At 56.1% G+C, this 20181-nt stretch overlaps 7 protein-coding genes across 8 annotated transcripts; all 7 read right to left on the bottom strand.

The window, feature by feature from the left end:
- Positions 1-135: 135 nt before the first annotated feature.
- On the bottom strand, positions 136-3553 carry ABB37_07397 (adaptin-related protein-like protein; the record flags this gene model as incomplete). Its single annotated transcript, XM_015806022.1, has 1 exon — positions 136-3553. The coding sequence occupies exon 1, from the start codon at positions 3124-3126 to the stop codon at positions 136-138; it is 2991 nt and encodes a 996-aa protein (XP_015655499.1). The 5' UTR covers positions 3127-3553.
- Positions 3554-4196: 643 nt separating this feature from the next.
- Positions 4197-5993, bottom strand: ABB37_07396 (hypothetical protein; the record flags this gene model as incomplete). The annotated part of the gene is made up of 1 exon (XM_015806021.1): positions 4197-5993. Exon 1 carries the CDS (start codon positions 5814-5816, stop codon positions 4197-4199), a length of 1620 nt encoding a protein of 539 aa, XP_015655498.1. The 5' UTR covers positions 5817-5993.
- Positions 5994-6749: 756 nt separating this feature from the next.
- Positions 6750-7344, bottom strand: ABB37_07395 (putative mitochondrial 40S ribosomal protein S5; the record flags this gene model as incomplete). Of its 2 annotated transcripts, none has more annotated exons than XM_015806019.1 (1): positions 6750-7344. In XM_015806019.1, exon 1 carries the CDS (start codon positions 7320-7322, stop codon positions 6750-6752), a length of 573 nt encoding a protein of 190 aa, XP_015655496.1. In that variant the 5' UTR covers positions 7323-7344. The 2 variants fall into 2 exon arrangements, with proteins under 2 accessions (XP_015655496.1, XP_015655497.1); XM_015806020.1 differs by having other exon boundaries at positions 6750-7342.
- Positions 7345-8184: 840 nt separating this feature from the next.
- Positions 8185-8794, bottom strand: ABB37_07394 (putative mitochondrial 40S ribosomal protein S5; the record flags this gene model as incomplete). The annotated part of the gene is made up of 1 exon (XM_015806018.1): positions 8185-8794. Exon 1 carries the CDS (start codon positions 8755-8757, stop codon positions 8185-8187), a length of 573 nt encoding a protein of 190 aa, XP_015655495.1. The 5' UTR covers positions 8758-8794.
- A 642-nt stretch (positions 8795-9436) lies between these two features.
- Positions 9437-11152, bottom strand: ABB37_07393 (hypothetical protein; the record flags this gene model as incomplete). Its single annotated transcript, XM_015806017.1, has 1 exon — positions 9437-11152. Exon 1 carries the CDS (start codon positions 11003-11005, stop codon positions 9437-9439), a length of 1569 nt encoding a protein of 522 aa, XP_015655494.1. The 5' UTR covers positions 11006-11152.
- A 1345-nt stretch (positions 11153-12497) lies between these two features.
- On the bottom strand, positions 12498-17196 carry ABB37_07392 (hypothetical protein; the record flags this gene model as incomplete). The annotated part of the gene is made up of 1 exon (XM_015806016.1): positions 12498-17196. The coding sequence occupies exon 1, from the start codon at positions 16914-16916 to the stop codon at positions 12498-12500; it is 4419 nt and encodes a 1472-aa protein (XP_015655493.1). The 5' UTR covers positions 16917-17196.
- Positions 17197-18066: 870 nt separating this feature from the next.
- ABB37_07391 (hypothetical protein) lies at positions 18067-19544 on the bottom strand (the record flags this gene model as incomplete). The annotated part of the gene is made up of 1 exon (XM_015806015.1): positions 18067-19544. The coding sequence occupies exon 1, from the start codon at positions 19423-19425 to the stop codon at positions 18067-18069; it is 1359 nt and encodes a 452-aa protein (XP_015655492.1). The 5' UTR covers positions 19426-19544.
- Positions 19545-20181: the final 637 nt, after the last annotated feature.

The following is a 20181-nucleotide window of genomic DNA, read 5'->3' as shown; positions in this document are numbered from 1 at the left end:
GGGGGGGGGGGCGGGAAAAAAGGCACCTCGAACGCCTCAAACAGTTGGCACGCGATGCTCTAGAGCAGACAGTGGAACACTGCGGTGCAACAACGACGCCGGCACCAGTCGATTTTTCTCACTGGGGTGCCCCCATCAATCCTGTGAAACAGGGCACAGCGAAGACATGATAAACTCGCCCACGTAGGCGGCCACCGGCGCGTCCGTGGAGCGGATGGTGAGGCCGATCATCGCATTCCCCTTCAAGTTGAACGTCGCCTGCGCCAGCAAACGCTCGTGGCCGATAGTTTCGCAGTACAAGAGCAGGACAACGAGGTTCTTCTCCGTAATCTCGCGTCGGTGGACGAGGTTCAGGCAGTACACGCGGAGCACGTTTGTCGTCAGCCGCGTCGGGTCGCACTTCAACTCACGCAGCTGAGGCGGCATCGTCCAGACCGGGTAGGGCAGATTGTCCCACTGCTCCACAAAGAAGGCCGCCTCGCAGCCAGTCGCGGGCAGCAGCAGGAAGGGAGGGGGAATGGGCGGCGCCACAACGTAGCGGACGCCGATAAACTCAAACTCAATCGCCACCTGGATCTCCGGCGTCGGGGCCTTTTGGTTATTGCAGGCGACCACCACGCTCACCTCCGCCGGCTTGTCCTCGGCGTCGAGCACCGTTGTCGGGAAGACCTGCGCGACACCCATGCCAAACATGTTCCAGTTGATCTGCATCGTCAGGACGCGAGTGTGGCGGACATGGTCCTCGCCTGGCACGATGCGCAGCCGGGAGGACAGGATCAGCTTCGAGCCCATTTGCGACCACATCATCTCCACCTGCACGCCGTTGCCCTGGGCAGAGGCAAGAACGATCGTGTAGCTAGTCGCCTCCCCGCCGCCCGCAGCGTTGGGCGTTGGGTTTGGCGGGTTGTTTGCCGTAGTCGGGGAGTTACGGCCGCCGCTGCTGCTGACAGGGCCTTTCACCGTCGCAGCAGCAGCCACAGCATCGGCGGCCTCCTCAACATTTTCGTCATCGTCATCGTCGTCCACGCCGGTTAGGTTCTTCGTCGAGTTGCCGATCACGGCGTCGCCCAGCAGCAGCCGCAGCGGCTGAGCCGCGACGGAGGCCAGCGAGCCGAGGTCGTGCAGATTGCCGCCTCCACCACCACCACCACCACCGTTTCCTGTGCTGCTGTGCAGTGCAGCGTGAAAGCCGAGCTCATCCCAGAGCGACGCGTTCAGCTTTGCGCCCTCCGTCGCGGCCATCACGCGCTTCGCGACGTCGATGTCGAGGGCGATGACGCGCCAATAAAAGAGGGCGCGATCGCGCAGGTCGGGGAAGTAAGAGTTGGTGCAGTCCCCCAGCACCTTCTCCAGCATCGCCAAGGCTTCGGTGGTGGCCGCGGTGCGCTGCGGCGCGTTAGCCTTCGCGCCGTGCAGGTACAGCTTTGCCAACGCCGTCATGGTTGCGTACTGCACGAGGCGCGGCTGCTCCATGAACTGGTTCACCAGCACGGACAGGTACTCCGTCACGGCGTCTGAGACGCTGTTGGGGTACTCGCCCAGCACCCAGGCCACCGCCGCGCGTGCCTCCGTCGCCTCGAGAATCGTCAAGGAATCGCACAGGGGGCGAAGGATTTCCGTAAACTTACCGGGGTAGCAGCGGAGCACCATCTGCACCACCACCACCGTGTTCTCTACCAGGCGCGGCACACGTGTGGCGATGAGGGTGCCGAGCTGCCGCACGCACTCCGTGGAGAGGCCCGGCAGCATGGTGGCCAGCGCACCGATCGCGTTGACGGCCGTGCGCACGAGCTCGGCGTCGGCTTCGCGGGCGTACACCATCAGCTCGCCCAGCACCCGGCTACCGTTCTCGTTGTTCGCCAGCCGCACCAGCAGGTTCAGCTTCTCCATTTTAATGTATATTGGATCTTCGAACTTGACGAGAAATTTGCTGAGGTGAGCGGAGAAGAACGGGGCGAATACCGGCGTGAGGAACTGGCGGACGTTGCGCAGCATCACGTAGCGCATCTCAAACCGCGGCGCCTCCAGCAGCACAACGAGCGACTGGATAAGCGGCGCGGCGTACCGGTCCATCAGCCGCCTCTGCGTCCCCTCCGGCACGTGCAGGCGGGGCTCGTGGATGGAATGGAGGAAGAGCGCCACCGCGCGCACGACGCTGAGGACGACGACGGGGCTGGCGTACTGCAGCAGCGGCATCACCAGCGCGAGCGTCTCCTCGCCCGCCGTCAGGTACGCGTCACGGTGGTGGTCGAACTCGCTCGCCTCATCGTTCGCAGCGCCGGTTAACTGTCGCTGCAGCGCCGCCGTCGTCGACTCCGCGGCTCCACGACTCGTCTGCGATGAAACCGTTGATGTCTGTCGGCGGCTGAGGGCGTTGCCGTCTCCGCTCGTGGGATGCAGCTCGTACACCGCTTCGTGGCACTCCCACATCATGTGCAGGGCGATGCCCTCCAGCAGATACACCTTCGTCCACTCACTGCCCTCCGGTAACAGAGCGATCAAGTGGCTGCGCGCGTTCAGGATGGCGCCAATGTAGGAGACGGGGGCGTTGCGGTACTGCAACTCCAGCATCGCCCGCACCGCCACCGCCACCACGGCCGCGTTCGAGTCCTGCAGCAGGGTGGTGAACTTGTCTAGGATGTCCGACTCGGCCGACACGTTGGAGGCTGCGACGTACTGCTTCAGCACCCCCATCGCGGCAATACGGCGCACATAGGCGGACGAGTCCTCCAGACACCGGTGCAACGGCCCGGAGTGGAAGTCAGCCATCATGGGCAGCTGGATGTTCGTCATGGCACGCAGCCCCGCGCCGCGCACCAACGGGGAGTCGTGCAGGGTGTCTTTCACCAGCGTCCCGGCCTGCAGCACCGTCCGCTCTGGCTGGATTCGACTGTTCTCAATGAGGTAGAAGTACGCGAGCCGCTTCATCGTCGGGCTCGTGCTCGAGGTGAGCGCGGAGACCTCGTTGAAGAGGCTCGACATGTCCTTGCCCATCATCATGTAGGCGGTGACTTGGTACAGCGCAGACAGCTGGCGCGGCTCGTTTTGGCTGGACAGGTCTTCCCTCACCATGGCGGCATCGAAGCCGCGGTTGAAGTACGCCGCACCGGAAACGTAAACAGGCATTTACGTTGGTGTGTGTATATGTATATATATATATATATGTATATAGTGTACTTCCCTTCCTTCCTCGTGCAGTGTGCAAAAGACAGTAAGAAAGGCTTTGAGCGATGAAAAGGGGCACGATAACAACGAAAAGAGAGAGAGAGGTGCGCAGCACAGAGGGAGACCCCGTCGTGTCCACCCCCTTTCTTTAATTCGAATATATATATTTCAGTTTGTGAGTCTACGCAGCGGAAAAAAAGAGAAGAAGAGAAGAAGAGAAAATATATATATATCCTTTGCTGAAGCAGCTTTGCGATACGTCAACTGCAACAAAGCGGTAGATGACCTCTCTTCTTCTTTATTTTTTCAACGGGAGAGAGGAAACGTTCGTTGTGCTAGCCTTGTTACGCGACAGCGAAAGATTCGATTCGTGCTCGGCTGCGCCACTGAGGAAAACAAAATCATTGTTGTGTGCAGACATGCGTGCGCACGCAAAAACCCCAAGATGTCAACATAAAAAAAAAAGGAAGGAGCATAGGAGGGAAAGATGAGTTGTTGGCCTATTGGTGGTTTGACTTCAGAGAAGGCAGTAGACAACGCGCCAAGGGGGAAAAAGGCACCGTCTTCGCCCGGAAATCATCAAGACGCTACGTCGTGTGATTATTATATCATTTTGTTTTCCCAACAAAGAGTTGATACTCTGCTCGACGCGATATAAAGAAGACTGGTTCGGCCAGCGCACATTGCGGTGTACCCAACGGCAAGCGCCCACGCGTGATGAAGAGGCTTTGCAAAGAGCAAAGATGAAACGGAGACGCACAAAGATCGTTTCCGTTATATATATATACACAGATATAGGGGTGATGCCTTTTTCTTTCTTGTGGCTGCTTAAACGAGAGAGGAGATTCTCGAGCACACACAGGAAATATATATAGCAGCTTACGAAGAGGTGTACAAGTGGAGTCAAGAAACGGAACTGGTGTGCTATCCCTCGCGTGCGGCCTCTTATCGACGGCGCAAAGAAGAAGAAAAGAGGGACTTTGTGTCCAACACCTCTTCTGTTTTTCTCTTTTTTTATTATTAACTGCTCACTACACCGTAAACTTCAAACACCGCGTGGCGTCGTGCACGACGTGGCACTCGATGGAGCAGAACAGCGCCACCCGACACCGCACACAGCGGTACGACGCGGGCAGCATGCACACCGAGCATAAATGGTGCTGATACGCCCCCTGCACCCCGTCCCCGTTGGTCGGCGCTGTGCTCGCCGTGGTGGCAGCAGTGTTGCCGACGTTTTTGAAGTCAAGGAAGGCTGCTGGGCGGTGCAGGCGGACACTGCGTCTCTCCAACGCGTGGCGTCGCCGGTGGGTGACGGGGATCGCAACGGACACCCCTGCAACGTCCACTGTTTGAATGGGCGACGGAGGTTGATCCACCGAAGAATGCGCAGAGGACGCGCGTTTGGCGGAACGTGACGATGACGGCGGCACGTGCGACAGGGGAAGCGATGCGAATGCGTTCGTGCATTCCTCTGCGCCGTCGGTGTCGTCGCTGCATCGGACACACTCCACGTGTCGCCGGCTCACTGGTGCCGCCGTGAGGGCCTCGTAGCTGGGGCACAGACTGTACACCTGCAGCAGAGGGTACGGCACAACCGCCTCCGCCCAGACGCCATGCTTGCCCTCCCTCATCCAGTCGTCGAGAAGGCTAGGATTAGTTGTATTCGCTGCGTTACTACTCACTTTGTTGGACTTCGTGTCGGCGTCGGCGGAACCGGTGGGGGACGTTGCGGTCCACGGCGCGTATGGCTGAGGGGACAGGACACCGTTGATAATCTGAGGTGGGTTGTCCAGCACCGTGCGGCGCCACTGCTCGATCAAGCAGAGCTGTGCGTGCAGCTTTGCGACGAGCGCGGGCGATGCTGCTCCGCCACCATCCTCCTCTGCGGCACTATCAGCGTGAAGCGACGAACGGAGAGCGCGGTCCCCTGTCGGCGCCACCGCAGCCTCGTTGTGTGTGTCAACTCCTTCGTGTTTGACCGCAGTAAGGCCCACGTCTCCTCGCAGACGCTTGCGGGTGCGTGTCGCCGCAGCAGCGCCCTCCGCCCCTTCCGTCTTCACAGACAGCACGGAAACCGCCGCGACGGGCTCTGCCACCGACACCGGAGAGGCCACCGACGAGGAGGTCGACTCCGGCAAGCTCTTTCCCACGCCGCGCCGCTGCTGTTGCGACCCTTTGTGTTTGGACAGACTCGCCTTGGGCCGCCGGCGCTTTCCCTCGTTGGCACCACCACCCACGGCTTCCCCGCCGCCTTCATCGCCAACGTCGGAGTCCGAACTGCTGCTCAATTCCGATATCTCCTCCGCTGCGGCACGGACAGAGGCCAGGTACGCCTTGTGCTGCTCCAGCAGACTCCCCGTAAGCGGCACCCGTGCACCGTTCAGGAGGGCGTCTTTCGAGGCTCCCCCACCGCGGCTGGCGAACGCGCGCTTTGCGGGCCAGACACCCCCACTTTTTGATTCATTTGGCTTTCCAGCTGCATCGTAGGGCGATGACGGTGTCTTGATGTTTCGCTGCGGGGTGGAGGTCTCCAACAAGGCGTCCTCGCCCATGCGCTTCAACGCGGCCTCAACGTCCACAAAAGCGTTGTCATCGCTAAGCTGCGCCAGGCGATCTTGCTGAGCCGACTTCTTGGCGTACAGCCGGTTCATTGCACCGCTATTCCACGTGGGCAAACTTCGTATATATATTTGCTGTCTGTCTTGCCCTTGTTTTTACTTCAAGTTGTACCTTACCCGGCTATTTGTTGTTGCTGCTGTTGGCGCAGCAAGTCGAACGAGAAATAAGGCAAATTTGCCTTTTTGAAAAAAAAAAACCCCGCTTCGGCTTACATTCATTTACCGTTGTTATTCGAAACGGAAAAGGCAGCAACGAGAAGAGAGAGAGAGGGGCGGGAGTTGACACGAAGAGCGGAATGCATTGATACAGCGCTGGCATTGGCGCCTGCACGTCCGGCATTCACGTACGCGCACCGTGCACGCGGGAGGTTCTACGGCGCATGAAACGAAAGAAAGAGAAGAACACATTCAACGCCCTCGGAGGGCAGCACAGAAAAAAGGGGGGCACGTCTGCGTGTGGAGACCCACCGAGACTACACCTTCTTTCTTCCATGACCCCCTCATTTCGCTTCGCCAACCTCGAAGGGAGTCAAACGGCAGTGGCGTGTTCTTCCGTACCTCGTCGACACTAGCACTGACCGTCCGGCTTGACGCACCGTTGCAGACGACGCTGCGGTTTGTGCTGAGTGTGTGTTTGCTTAAACTGAAAAGAAAACAGAAATGACAGGAAAAAAAAGGACTGAGAGATGTCACCACAGGAAACAGGAAGATGTTGCGGAGGACCTAGGAGGGGAGAGACAGCGTAAACGCGCAGCACCCCTAAATCGCAAGCGGCATTTTTCCTTTTTAACAGAGAGAAGAACAGAACGATGTTTCTCCCCCACCGCTCTTCCACCTCCGCTCGCTCCTAAATTCGCTGCTTTCCGTGAAAGAAAGAAGTCCGCGACCGCTGCAGCACCCGGGGAGACGCAATCCTGCCCCCCCCCCCCCGAGAAAAAGCAGCAGCACAGCACTACGGCGCGGTGCTTACCGGTTCGCCTTCGCGACACGCTCCACCTCATCCTTCTTCTTGATGGCGTACGAGTTCGAGCTACCCTTGGACGCGTTCACGATCTCATCAGCCAGGCACTCCGGCAGCGTCTTGAGGTTGCGGAAGGCAGCCTCGCGCGCACCCTTGCACATCTGGTAGATGGCCTCGTTCACGCGGCGCATGGGCGACACATCGACGGCCTGGCGGCGCACGACACCACCGGAGCCGACGCGGGTCGAGTCCTCACGCGGCGCACCCTTCGACACGGCGTCCACCACCACGCGCAGGGGGTTCTCGTCCGTCAGCAGGGCGATGATCTCCAGCGTGTGCTTCAGCAGGCGGGCAGCCTGCAGCTTGCGGCCGTTGCCGCGACCCTTGAACATCAGGCCGTTGGCCAGGCGCTCAACGATCGGCATGCGGGCCTTGTGGAAGCGGCGCTTCTGCCAGCGGCCAGACGTGTGCGGCACGTACGAGGCCGTCGTGGAGATGTGGTCGCGCAGGGCCACCTCCGACGTCTCGAGGCCCTCGTAAGACCACTTGTTGAAGAGCTTGGGAGCCTTGGCGCTCATGATATCCCTTGTCGAATCCTCTTCGGTAAAAGGGTGAAGAGTTGGTGTTTTGATCACGTGGTGCGTGTGAGCGCGATGGAGTCACGAGGGTGAAATGGGCATTCGAATACCCATACAAAACATGTGTGGGTACGTGACAAAGAAAACGCACATTTAATAATGAGAAGATACCACAGTCGAGAGCGGGAGAGAAGAGAAGCAGTAGAAAGAAAAATTGAAGCGTGAAGGTATGTGTGTGTGTGTTGATTCATGGGAGGCAGTGGTGAAGTAGTGCGCATTGTGACTCTCATGATGTCGGCTCTTCTCGCTTTTCACTGTTGCTGCTCGTGCGCCGCAACACAACGCTGTAAACTCGAAGTCTTCGATGGTCACGATAGAAAGAGCGTCCTTTTCACCTTCGCGCACCGTTGACCGCAATCGCGCGTGCGCAGTGGCTGCGCGATCCACTCAGCAACAGCATCACCGAGTACATCCCAATAACAACGACATGCACAGGTCACACATGGAATGTGCACTGTTTCGGCCCATCGAGGTGAAACCCCATTATACTTTTACTATTATTAGTATTTTGGATAAAAATGATAGAGAGAGAGAAAAAAGAAATAAAACGAAGCCATTAAGAAAGTGGTTGATCTTCCCCTTCAAGCCCCCGTCATGGAGCCCTTCATCCTTTGACTAGCAGAGCAATGTCACCTCACTCGAAGGAGTGCAGCACGGCTTTCATTTTCATTGAGTGCAGTTAACTGCACCTGCTCGTCAAGTAATAAAGGAAAAGAACCGAAGCAAAAAGGGTAAGATCACGAGAATCCTTCAGCTGTGAGCACGTGAGGTGCAGCTCCAACGGCAAACCACGATGCGGTGCTTACCGGTTCGCCTTCGCGACACGCTCCACCTCATCCTTCTTCTTGATGGCGTACGAGTTCGAGCTACCCTTGGACGCGTTCACGATCTCATCAGCCAGGCACTCCGGCAGCGTCTTGAGGTTGCGGAAGGCAGCCTCGCGCGCACCCTTGCACATCTGGTAGATGGCCTCGTTCACGCGGCGCATGGGCGACACATCGACGGCCTGGCGGCGCACGACACCACCGGAGCCGACGCGGGTCGAGTCCTCACGCGGCGCACCCTTCGACACGGCGTCCACCACCACGCGCAGGGGGTTCTCGTCCGTCAGCAGGGCGATGATCTCCAGCGTGTGCTTCAGCAGGCGGGCAGCCTGCAGCTTGCGGCCGTTGCCGCGACCCTTGAACATCAGGCCGTTGGCCAGGCGCTCAACGATCGGCATGCGGGCCTTGTGGAAGCGGCGCTTCTGCCAGCGGCCAGACGTGTGCGGCACGTACGAGGCCGTCGTGGAGATGTGGTCGCGCAGGGCCACCTCCGACGTCTCGAGGCCCTCGTACGACCACTTGTTGAAGAGCTTGGGAGCCTTGGCGCTCATGATGGATTCTTTTTGGAGCAGTGCAGGCGCGTGCATGGAGGAGGAGGAGGAGGAGTAGAGAACGGCAATGATTGCCGCGTTCAATTTATTCGCGCACGCGAATAAGAATAATTGTTTCGAGTAAAAGAAAAAAAAGAAGCGAGAGAGAAGCGAGAGAGAAGCGAGAGAGAAGCGAGATGATTGGAAGCAGAAAGTTAGAAAGGAAGATGAAGACAAGAGAACTCATTCGACGGCAAGCACGGAGAGAGAAACACCACACACCAACACGTACTCCATCCTCAACGCCGCTACACATCGTAAGCGCTTCACTGTGACACTTGAAAAAGAAAAAACGGCATTCCTTGCCGGAGAGAAGCAGCATCAAAACGTCTTGATCTTTGCAAATAATATTTTTTTAATTATTCTTTAAAAGATGTTTCTTCTTGAAGAAATGAAGTCCTTTATTCTCGATGGGGGAGGGGGGGACCTCGAGGGAGGACTCTTAAAGTGGCTCTTCATGTGTTCTTTCCGAAGTACCTTGTTTTCGTACACTAGACCGATCTTTTTTTAATTTGCCTTTTGGTGCTTATTGCATGTAGCGGTGCTCCATAGACGAGCCCGCACGACACTCAACGTCGCCCTGTCCTTCCAGAAACCCTTCTTTTCCGGTGTTGTCGACGCACCAGCGCACACCGCGAACTTAATAGCCATCGTTGCCGTCATCCCCACCGCCGCCGCCGAAGCTGTCGTTGTCATCGCCGCCGTCGCTGCTGAAGTTCGCGTCATCGTCGTCGTCGTCCGCCATACCAGTGGACAGGTCATCCTCCTCATCACTGTCCTCTTCCCCCTCCTCGTCCAGCTGCCCCACAGCAATCACACCAGCGCCGTTTCCACCAGCAGTCCCTGCACTTCCCAGCGGACCCCACCGCCCGGACGCAATTAGCGGGATGTCGCCCTCATCCACGCCGCCCTCCTCCTCGTCGCCTCCGCCACCGCGGCCGTGCTTCCCGCCAGCCCGGCGACCGCCGCGGCCCATCGTGCTCTTCTCTTCCTCGTCATCGTCATCGTCAAAGGCAGAGCCGCTCAACAGCGTCGAGGCGGCAGCCGCCCGGCCACCACCACGCGAGTGGTCGTCGCCAGTCAGGCCGCCATCAACCGCGCCAAACACCCCGCCGCGTTGGTGCGCCGCCGCTGCTGCGGCCCGCTTCACACGGAGCACACGCGGCCCCGCAGCCGTCACATCGATCAGCCCGCCCGTCGCCTCTACACCGTCGAGACCGTACACCTCCGCCCCCACGCCCCCACCACCGCTGGTCGCCAAGAGGACGTGGGCGGGCAGGAAGACCTTCGCGCCGCGGCGTATTGGCCGTGGCGGGGCGGGGCGGCGCTGATGGCGCAATCGCAGCAGCTTCTCCTGCTTGCGAGTGAGACGCCCGCCGGGTGGGACGCGGGCGGCGAGCAGCACCATGGAGCTCAACTCCGCAGGTACACCCAACGCGGCGAGGGTGCGCTGGAGGGCGTGTTGTGCGGCGCGGGTGGTCGCGGTGGATGTCTTTGCCACCTTCGCTGCGTGCTTGACAGCGTGCTCGGGGGGCCGCAATGCGTCGGAAGCGTCGGTGCCCCGGCCATTCAACGGCGTGCCGCCCTCCTCTTCTTCTCGTTCTGGTTCCGCCTTCACAGTGCCTGCGATGACGCTGGTGGCTTCCGCCGTGGCAGACGCCATCGCCACCGCGCCGTCCATGCCGCCCCACAACTCACGGTAGTGAAACGGATTCAGCAGCTCCGCATGCCGGCACACCTCCACCATCGACTGCACGTCTGCGCCGTCTTCATCCGGTACAAAGCAGTCGAAGAAGTACCGCAGCCGCGGCGGTGGGCGGCGCTCCACTTCCACTGAGTGAACACCAATCCCCGCCGCGCTGTTTGACGCTGAGGCGGTGGTGGAACGGCCGAGGTAGCCGAGAGAGGATGAGGAGGAGGGGGCTGACACGGCAGATGCATTGCCCGTGGCCACGTTGCTGGTGCTGCTCTTCAAAAACGGCCCGCACGCCGCATCAGCGTCGATGGTGGGCAGAACGATGGCGGTGGTGGTCACCTCGGCACCGCCACTTCCGAGGTGACTCGCGCCGCGCGTTGCCACGGCCGGGGCAGCCGCTTGTTGGATGTGGTATCGGTAGGCCCGAGGTGGGTAGAGCGCGTCCTCGTAGGAGTGGATTTGCAGACCAGGTTGGGGCCGCTCGTAGCGGTACCGTCCAAAACCTCCGCGCATCAGGTAGGGAAGCAGTTCTCGCTCGAAAGCATGTATTGCGCTGTCAACAGAAAGAGAATGACCCGATACCACAAGATGGGGCGTCAGGCGTAGTACTACACAAGGTTAATACAGCGCGGTATTCGGCCAGCACCCAAGCGCGTCGCTACAGCCCGCATGTGCCCCGTGAATGTTGGTTTCAACGCACGGTGCGCCGAATGTATACAAACGACGAAGAAAGAAAAAGATTGCGTTGAGGGTAAGCGAAGTAAACAGAGAAGTTTGTGTGCGGCGCTGTCGTCAGAATATGTGTTGATGACCACTTTCGTGTAGAGGCGACAACAACAGAAAAAGCCGTCCTGATCCGGTGCATAACAGCAAACGGCTTAATTCTCAAGTGAGCGGCCGCATACCAAACATACAGACATACTCATAAAAGACATCACTCTGATCTTTCCAGACGACAACGAAGGGGCGCCTTGGCAGAGAGATATATCGGTTCGTTTCATTATCTCTCCTTTCCTCAGTGCCCAAGAGAATAAAAGATGTGTGTGTGTGTGTGTGCGTGTGTGTGCTCAGTTTTGCCTGTTTCTCTAGGAAATCAACTTCGTTCGCGTGAGACGGCATTTACAAGAAAAAGGAAACGGCCTCTACTCATTGATTTTGCTCTTCGAGCAAAGCGTCGATTGCGAAGGGGAGAAAAAAAAACTTGGGTAAATGTTTATAAATAAGTCATGGAGGGGAGGCAGAACCACTGCCAAAGAAGACACTGAAAACAGCAGCTGGAGTACACAGCAAAAGACTGAAACGTGAAGAAACGACTACACAAGAACCAAATAAAAATATATAATTAGGTGGGCAAATACATCAGGGAGAAAATGTAAAAAAGAAAAACATGTGTTATTACGATGAACAGCTCGAGAAGAAAGAGACGTGCATGAATCATAACTCCTCAATGGGGGCGTATAAAAGAAGAAGAAAAAATGTTATTCGCCTTTCGCTCTTCTGTATTTTCCAAAGGCTTAAAAGTCCGTTGATACGGGTGAAAAGGAGAAAAAGAACACCTCGGTTCTGCGTAGACGGGGTTTGAGAACACGGTGTCGGGGGTGGCGCAGTCTCCACCTCGCAGTCACGGTGAACAACACGCTGGCACCATACACGAATCGAGTCGCAGTAAGCAAAGAAATCGCGGAAAAGACGTAGTTAAACCGAAGTGACAGTGAAGCCAAAATGAAAAAAAAAAAAGAAAGAGAGAGGCACGTGAGGGAAAAGCAACGCAACAAAAGAACCTGCCTTCCGTCGACTTGAAACGCTTCAATAATACATCCGTGATACGAATAAATATATATAAATAGAGAGAGAGGTCATGCAGTACAGATACAGAAGCACTAAAAGAAAAAAGGACTCTAAATATACATCACACTCTAAATTAAACAGTAGTAATAACAATAAAAGGTGAGCGGGAAGAGAAAAATAAAAATAAAAAGGAGAGTTCATCGAGGGGGGAAAAGTTTCACTCCACCTCCAAAATGTTGGAGCTGGTCAAGGCGTCCGTTTCGTCGTCGGGGAAGCGGCTCTTGTGTGGCGTGGCGGCGGTAAAGACGCCACCCATGTGCGGCACACCCGCCGAGGCAATGGAGGAGGCGCGGCTGCGTGTCTTATACGGCGTCCCCACATGCTGCCCCTCCACCTCCAAGTCGAGCGCGGCGTCAGCCACGAAGCTTGACTCACTCTGCAGACGACCGCGCGAGGGCGGGATCTCGCCCCGATCCGCCTGGTCGAGCCGGCCGTTGCCGGCCCCGACAGAGTTGCGACTGCGTGAGGAAGTAACAGAGCGTCGCGACGTGGCTCGGCTCGCGCCTTGGCCACTCTTCCGCACCTGGGGCGCCACCCCATTCCCAGCGACGCTGATGCGCACCGTCGACGGTTCACGGTTGGACGGCGGAGGGCCAGCGACTCTGGGGGAGCGGCCGGGTTTGGTGACCGGCGAGCGGAGCATGGCGGAGGCGAGACGCTCCTGCCGCATGCGGTCCGCACGCCGGCGCTCGCGCATCCGTGCCACGACTGCCTCGATGTGGGGGTCGCCCACGAGGCGTATCTTTCCACTTTCCTCGGACACGTCCAGTATCTGACCTGGAATTAGGTTGGACTGCACCCGTCTGCCCTTGATAGACGTGCGCGGCATACTCCACTTCCTGTTGCCCTTCTTCTCCGTGCCGTGGCTCTCTTGACTCTCTTGGCGCTGCCGTGCGGCGTTCGCGGCGGCGGCCTCTATTTCCAGAATTTCGGCTTGAAGGCGCGCCTCCTCCTCTGCCTGTGCCGCCTGCCACGCTGCACTCTTGCGCCGTGCCGCTTGCTCTGCCTCGGTGGCGGCCTCCTGCTCCAGGCGCTCGCGCTCCGCCTCCGCCTTCGCCTCTTCCGCCGCCGCGGCTTCTTCCGCTTCCTCCGCCGCGGCCTGCCACAACTGTGCCGCTACATCCCAGAAATCCTCCGCTTCCTCCGCCGCCATCGCAGCGATGTTGGCTCGGGCGTCCAGCTCTGCCTCGAGCAGATCCGTACATTCGTTGTCGAACCGCGCTTCTTGGGCGGCGATGGCGCGTCGACGGCTCTCGTCTTGTGAGGTGGCGGCGTAGGCGACGAGCTGGTCGTAGGTGAACTTCTCCTCTCTCGCAATGATGGTACGCGTGTTTGCCTCCTGCGCCACTAACGCGGCAACTTCCTGCATCTGTTGTTGCGCCTGCAGCGCACGCGCCGCGGCCTCCTCCTCGACGGCCTTTCTTTGCCGCTGCTCCGCCTCCTCCTTTGATTTCCTCCTCTCCTCCTCCTCTGCTGCTGCTGCTGCTTCCTTTGCTGCTGCTGCCTTTGCTGCTGCTGCTACTTCCAATTCGCGAAGACGCGCTTCGTGCTTCGTGCGGCGATCGCGGAGCTCCTTGAGAAGACGCTCCAGAGTTGCCATGTCCACCTCTAGATCGGATACGTTCGCGTCGTGCCCACCCTTCGACAAGCGTGGGAGCTTCTGCTCGCCATCGACGTAGACAAGCGTGCTGGAGTCGGCAACAATATTGCCGGGAAACTTGGGCGACGTAGCCGACTCGTCCAAGTCCGACCGCATCGCGTCGTTCTCAGCAAATTCGCTCACTTGGGCAGAAGCAAACTTCAGCGACGACGTGAGGCTGTCCAGCGGCATCTTCGCTTCTTGGAAGTAACGCAGTTCCTCTTGTACTTCACGCAGCAATTGATGCAGCCGCAGCAGCTCCGCCCGTCGTCGCTGCGCCGCTGCCGCCTTTTCCTGCGCCAGTCGCTGCTCCTCCGCCTCTTTCTCAGCCGTGCTTGCGGCGTGCGCAGCCTCCGTCTCCTGCGGTGGGAGTGGGGGGCCTGGAAGGCCACCGTACCGAGTCCCTTCGCCGCCAAGACGGTCGCAAATGACGCGCAGCACGTACGCTGCAATGGAGTCCAAATCGTATGGTGCACCAGAGGGCAAGGCGGGCAAGACAGAGTCGTGCTCACGTGGAGGGAGAGTCTGTGGCGCATTGGAAGGACTGCACACGGGTAGGGAGGACGTTATGGAAGGGCGCCGTAGGTCGTTGAAGTGCGTCAGCAGCAGCGGCTCCGCGGGGATCTCTTCATAAGCGCGCCGCAGCGGGTTGGCGGCGGAGGCCACCTCTTCCGCCGTCCATGGCTGCCTCGTCTCACGACTGATGCAGCCATCCGTACCGCCCGCTGCAGTTTTCTCCTCCTTTTCGTTCGCCTGCTCCGCCGCCGTCACCTCCGATAACGGCGGCTGCGGCATGTGAGCAACAGGGGAAGGGCAGGCAGGCTCGTATCGCGTGCTGGGAATCATCTCCTCGGTGAAGGGAGGCAGCAGGCCGGTGGGGAGCGGCGGACGTACCGCGTGCACCACCGGCGGACGAGGCGGGGACGAGGAACGGCTGTCATGTGGAAGCAGCGGGGACAAGGAGCCGCTTTGGTGGGGCCGGTCCACCCCACTCTCTGGACGGTGTGTGGGGATGGAGGTGGAGGCAGATTGGGAGATGGACGCGGATGACGACAATCGTGGGGATGGACGCGCGTTCTTGGTGCGCTTGCTCTTATCGCTTGCGTGGTGTCCGCTATTGCGTTTGGGATGGTGACTGCGCCTAACGGCTTTATCGCTGTTGGAAGCGGAGGCGGAGCTGGAAAAGGAGGAGCGGCGGCCTCGACCACCTCGGCGATGACGCTGCCCTCGCGACCTCTCGTGCTCCGTTGACGACGACGACGTGCTGGACCCGTCTGATGTGGAAGACAGAGTTGACGACGACAGCGCGGAGTCGCTGCGCACCATGGACCACAAAAAGTCCTCCGCCACCTCCGACCACTCCGAATCCGTGTCGCTTTCTCGATCACGGCCATGCCGCGCTGCACGCCGGCGGTCATTGTATACATCCTTCCCGCTCGAGCCGCTTGAAAGGGAGGGGGAGTGCCTTCGACCACGCTGCTTCCTGCCTACGCGCCTCTTGCGCGGTCTGTTTCTGGGACGTCCAGACCCGTCGGTTACGACGCAGTCAGACTCTCTTCCGCTGCGGTTGCCGCTTTTGGAGGGTACGAAATCGTCGTCTCGGTGAGATCGTGAGTAAGGGGACAACGCATCGGCCGAGTCCATTGAGTCGGGGTGCCGCCGTTTGTGTTCGTCGTTTCGAGAATTCACCTCACCTCCCCTTCTACCAGCATTGTCGCTACTGTGTTTACGAACGTGCTGGAACGATGGAGAGCGGTTTCTCCAATACCGGTCTCTTGAGATCGGTGGAAGACGCTCATTATCGTCAGCGTCGTCGAAACGACTCGGAGAGCGGCGGGAGAACTGCTTTTCACGAGTTGGCGAAATCCGTCGGGTATCCTTGCGACCTTCATCACGTCTTCTAGATTGTCGGCGCCCATCGCGCGTTTTCGTGGGCTTTTGTGGCACAATTTTAGGCTTGTCATTCGGGTCATTGGACACGCGTTTGTCATACTCTTTGGCTTTGCCCTTCTCGCTGTGCGGGGCATTGCGCGAATGCCCGGATGAGCGGTGCGATGTACGTTGACCCTGCTGTTCACCGTCTCTTGCTGCTTCACTGCGTCGTACCGCCTCCGGCAGAAAAGACTGCTGATTCGCCTTCTTGGCTGAGGGCTTCGGTGCAGTGCGACCTACCTCAATCACGCGATAGCAACGGCCAGATAACGAGAAAAAGTTGCGATAAGATCCTGAAGGAACTTTGTCAGTACGCTCTTCCTCGCCTCCTAGGTTGCTGCGCCGCGAGGCAGACCGACTCCGTTTCGTTCGATCCGTAGGACTGTCCGCAGCATGCGCTTCTTCGGAGGGCAGCACCTTCGTGGAGGCAGACGGTTTAACAGCCTCTCTCACGGCTGAGTGCACGGAGGCCATCGGCGAATCGATCCCGTATATTACACGGTCCTCCGGCAAAGGCTCCTTCCCTCGGTAAATATCACCGTTAAGAAACACGTATTTCGATTCGCGACGCGGCTCATCGTCGAAGAAAACCTCTGTCTCGTCAGCTTTGATCGGTTGAGATGATGTCGGTAACGATTCAAGAGGACATAGACAAATCGCTCCTGCTTTCTGCAAGGGTTTCATGCGTTGAGTAGAAAAGTTCTCATTGTTTATGATGCGCTTGGTAAGCCCGCTGTTCCGCAGCAAAGGAAGATTGCGGTGCGCATAAATTCGTTCATCGCTGTCTTGATGACTATTGGCTGTTGCCACGTTGCGCGTGTAGTTCCTATACATGTGAAACGGTGCGCGACGACTTTCAAGACTCTCCTGTGCCTTTTGCAACATATAGGCATTTCCGGCTGATTGCATTTTAGCTCGCTGTTCCTTGAAGCAAATTGGACAATCCACGCCTACTGCCCGAATTTCTGAATGAGTGCAACGAGGGCAGCGCTGATACTCCGCCATCTTCATACGTCTAATAAAAATATATATGTTAATGGATTTGGGCCGCTCAGTGTGCACTAAAAAGAAGACAAATGAGAATTGAACATAAAACTAATCGAATAACAATCAAGAAAACGCAGAAGAAAAAGGAAAGAAGAGTCTATTTGCTTCAGCAAGTATTCGTCTACCGTTCGTTTGTTCAAAAGTCAATTATCGGCCTACACGAAGAGACGCCGTGAAAAAAAAAAGCACAATGCACCTGCGATTTCCAATGTATTATCTTGCTCGCTTGTACGGATCTCCAAATAACCAGCAAAACATGCAACAGCCACAGAAGAAAAAAAGGCGAAAAAGAGAGAGAAAGAGTTTCTGTTGCGCGTTAGAACCCCGTAAACGCCACTATTATTGTTGCTTTCTAGTAAAAGCATGTGTATACCTAAGATGCAGATAGATCATCTCGTTGAGAAATTTGCTTTGTTGCAGACCCGCATCTAAAAGCGAGCTGAATCCAACAGAAGCATACAATTTACAAAAGAGATTGCAGTTTCAGCAACCGTATCAGTATCATGTTATGGATCTCTCCGTAATAAAGCCTCACAATACTTAATTGCGAACTGCAGCAAACAGCATTGAATTTCTCAACGTAGCTCTCCTTGTGTCCAACCTGTCAACAAAACAACACGATGAAACTACTTTTTTTGGTTATTGTTATACATCTGCCATCCGTTTAATCGCTTAACTTCAAATTGCACAAATGACAATCTATGCCTGAACCAAACACACTCACATCAGCGAAATATAGATATATATAGATATGGAGAACACCAGAGTTGAAAACATGCGACGCTCTAAAATGAAATAGAAAACTTCAGTAAGGCGGAAAAGAGAAGAGCTCACATAAAAAAAGATCAAAAATGATCAGAGATTTCAAGGAGAAATTGCATCGTCTTTCTTTATGTTGACAAATAGAAAAAAAAAGATCGTAAAAGGGGGCTTTTCAGAATCAGTAGTTTACTGTCTGCTTTCACAAAAATCAATCCACGATTCTGTTTTCATTGTTCGACTATGTTCTCACCCGCTGTTCATGAAGAGCAGAAAAAGCTCTCCGAAAAACAGCCCAGAAACTACATTTTTAAATCCGTTCTGTGGTAACGAATTCAGTTTAGAATAGTTACCTTCGATGCCTCGAGGGCCGAGAATTCCGGTGATCTCTACGTGACGGCGAGCTGTGGTGGTGGTGACGATGTGACTCATCTCGCGAAGAGTGACGCCTTTCGTAGCGTCGAATTGATGCCGGTGATCTCGATCGCTTCCTGTCGCTATACCGTCGTTCGCTCGGGAAGTATTTTTTTACCGATTGCTCCGCTCTAATTTGTAGTTTCGCAGGTGCGGCATTGACTGTGTTCATCACAACGGTGTTCATCGTCGGAGGCTTGCCCGGCGGTGGCGGTGGAATGGGTCCAGTCCGTCGTTTGATAACGCTAATTACTTTCTCGCCTGAGCAGAGCGTATATCCTTCTGCGGGAAGGGTAACGTAGCTCACTGTTTCCTCAGCTTGTGGAGCTGGTGTAGCTACTGTCGTCGGAATCGGAGAAGGCGTCAGTGGAGGAGGTAAATCTGTAGGGATTCCGACCAGTGCGAGCAGTTCTTCAGCAGAAGCTGGTGTGACCCCATCGGTTGGTGCAAGTGTAGGTGGCTCTACTTCCGGCGCAGCAAGTGCTTCTTCGAGAAGGTTACCGCTAATTTCAATTGATGGTTTTTCGTCAACAACAGGTGCTGCTTCCGTCTTATTTGTCTCACGATCAAATTGACCGAATTCGCTTTCGTCCCTAATAATTCGAAGAAATGGCTCGCTGTTGAGAAACGACTCCGACGACGGAGATGCGTTCTTTCTCATTCGTTCGGCCTCTTCCTGCTCCTCTTTCTTCTTTTGGGCTGCTTGCTCTTCCTCCAGAGCCTTCCTCATGCGCTCCTTTATTTCCTTCTGTCGTTGGAGCTCTGCTTCTTGCGTTCGTTGCGCAATTAACGCAGCTGCTTGCATAGCTTGTTTAAGTCGTCTGTTGTATCGAAGAAATATCGGATGGTCACCTGACAAAAAATTGAATCGTGGGGTCGTGCGCAACAGCTCATCAAAATTAATCGCCGATTCGCTTATTTCACCGCTAGCACGCATTTCCTCATCACGTAAAACGCGTGCTATGAGTTCTGATATTCCTGCTGTACTCTGTAGTTTGATTACGAGGTTAACGTTTTTGCGCGCCGCTTCGATAAACTGGTTTTCATTTTCGACGTAGTCGCCGTTAACGTCAAAAATCATGAAACCGACTGGAATATTTGCTGCCGCCGCCGCGGATCGAGGAGTGACACGAGTTACTTCGGCATCGTTGCCAAATGTAATGCCAAGCTGGTCTGCCGGCTGAGAAAGCACCTTCTTCTCTAACTTGCGTATCACTACCCCAGCGCTGTCTGGTGGGGCATTATTGTCTACCACACTAGCGCCACTTTTGAGTCTTTGTAAGAAGCTTGACATTCCAATACGCTACAAACTAGCGATATTAATAGATGTTATTAAGGACAGACAATTTCTTCGCGGTAAGTGGCGCGAAGAAACAGGTGAACGAAATCAACAGATACCTGATTTCAGCGACTTTGACATGAGAGTATATAAAAAAAAAAAACAGAGAATTTGGGCGGCACAGAAGAGTTGCGAGCTATTTTCTTACGGTGTTTTCGTCAGCAAAGATGATGAATACGCATTGTACAAAAATCGTAGTGCCATTCTTCAGATCATTATTATTCTTTTTAAGCCTCCTCACGTAGCAGATAAATCGGATAGTTTGCTTCGCATGTTATTCAGGCAACAACAACGCCGACGCAGCGTGGATATACCTGACATTTTTCTATTCGGCAAAAACGCTTTCGTTACTTCAACAGAGCACATTAGAAATCGCTTTCGCAAGCAAGAGGCGGGGCGGATCGACAGCTGCTTAGTCAGAAAACCTGTTGAGATTCTCTGCTTCGATTATTCGGAGTTTTGACGCGACTGCTCTTCTTTTAGCACATTTAACACACTCTCGAGTCTCATCGTACTTGAGCTGATAAGATACATCTGAAGTAGAGTTTCAGAACGAAACACTATTCGTCCACTTGCGGAGACTAATGCACTGTAGCACACATAAGCAAGCAGGCAGCAAATAGTGCGGCAACGGCACATTAGCGGAAAAGACTACTTGGAAAAAGAGCCTTTTCCCGATGCTGTACACGGGTGTGAAACGAAATCTTCGAC

This window comes from Leptomonas pyrrhocoris (genome assembly GCF_001293395.1).
Source record: "Leptomonas pyrrhocoris isolate H10 chromosome Unknown, whole genome shotgun sequence".
Taxonomy (NCBI): domain Eukaryota; phylum Euglenozoa; class Kinetoplastea; order Trypanosomatida; family Trypanosomatidae; genus Leptomonas; species Leptomonas pyrrhocoris.
This window is presented reverse-complemented; position numbering and strand designations above follow the sequence as displayed.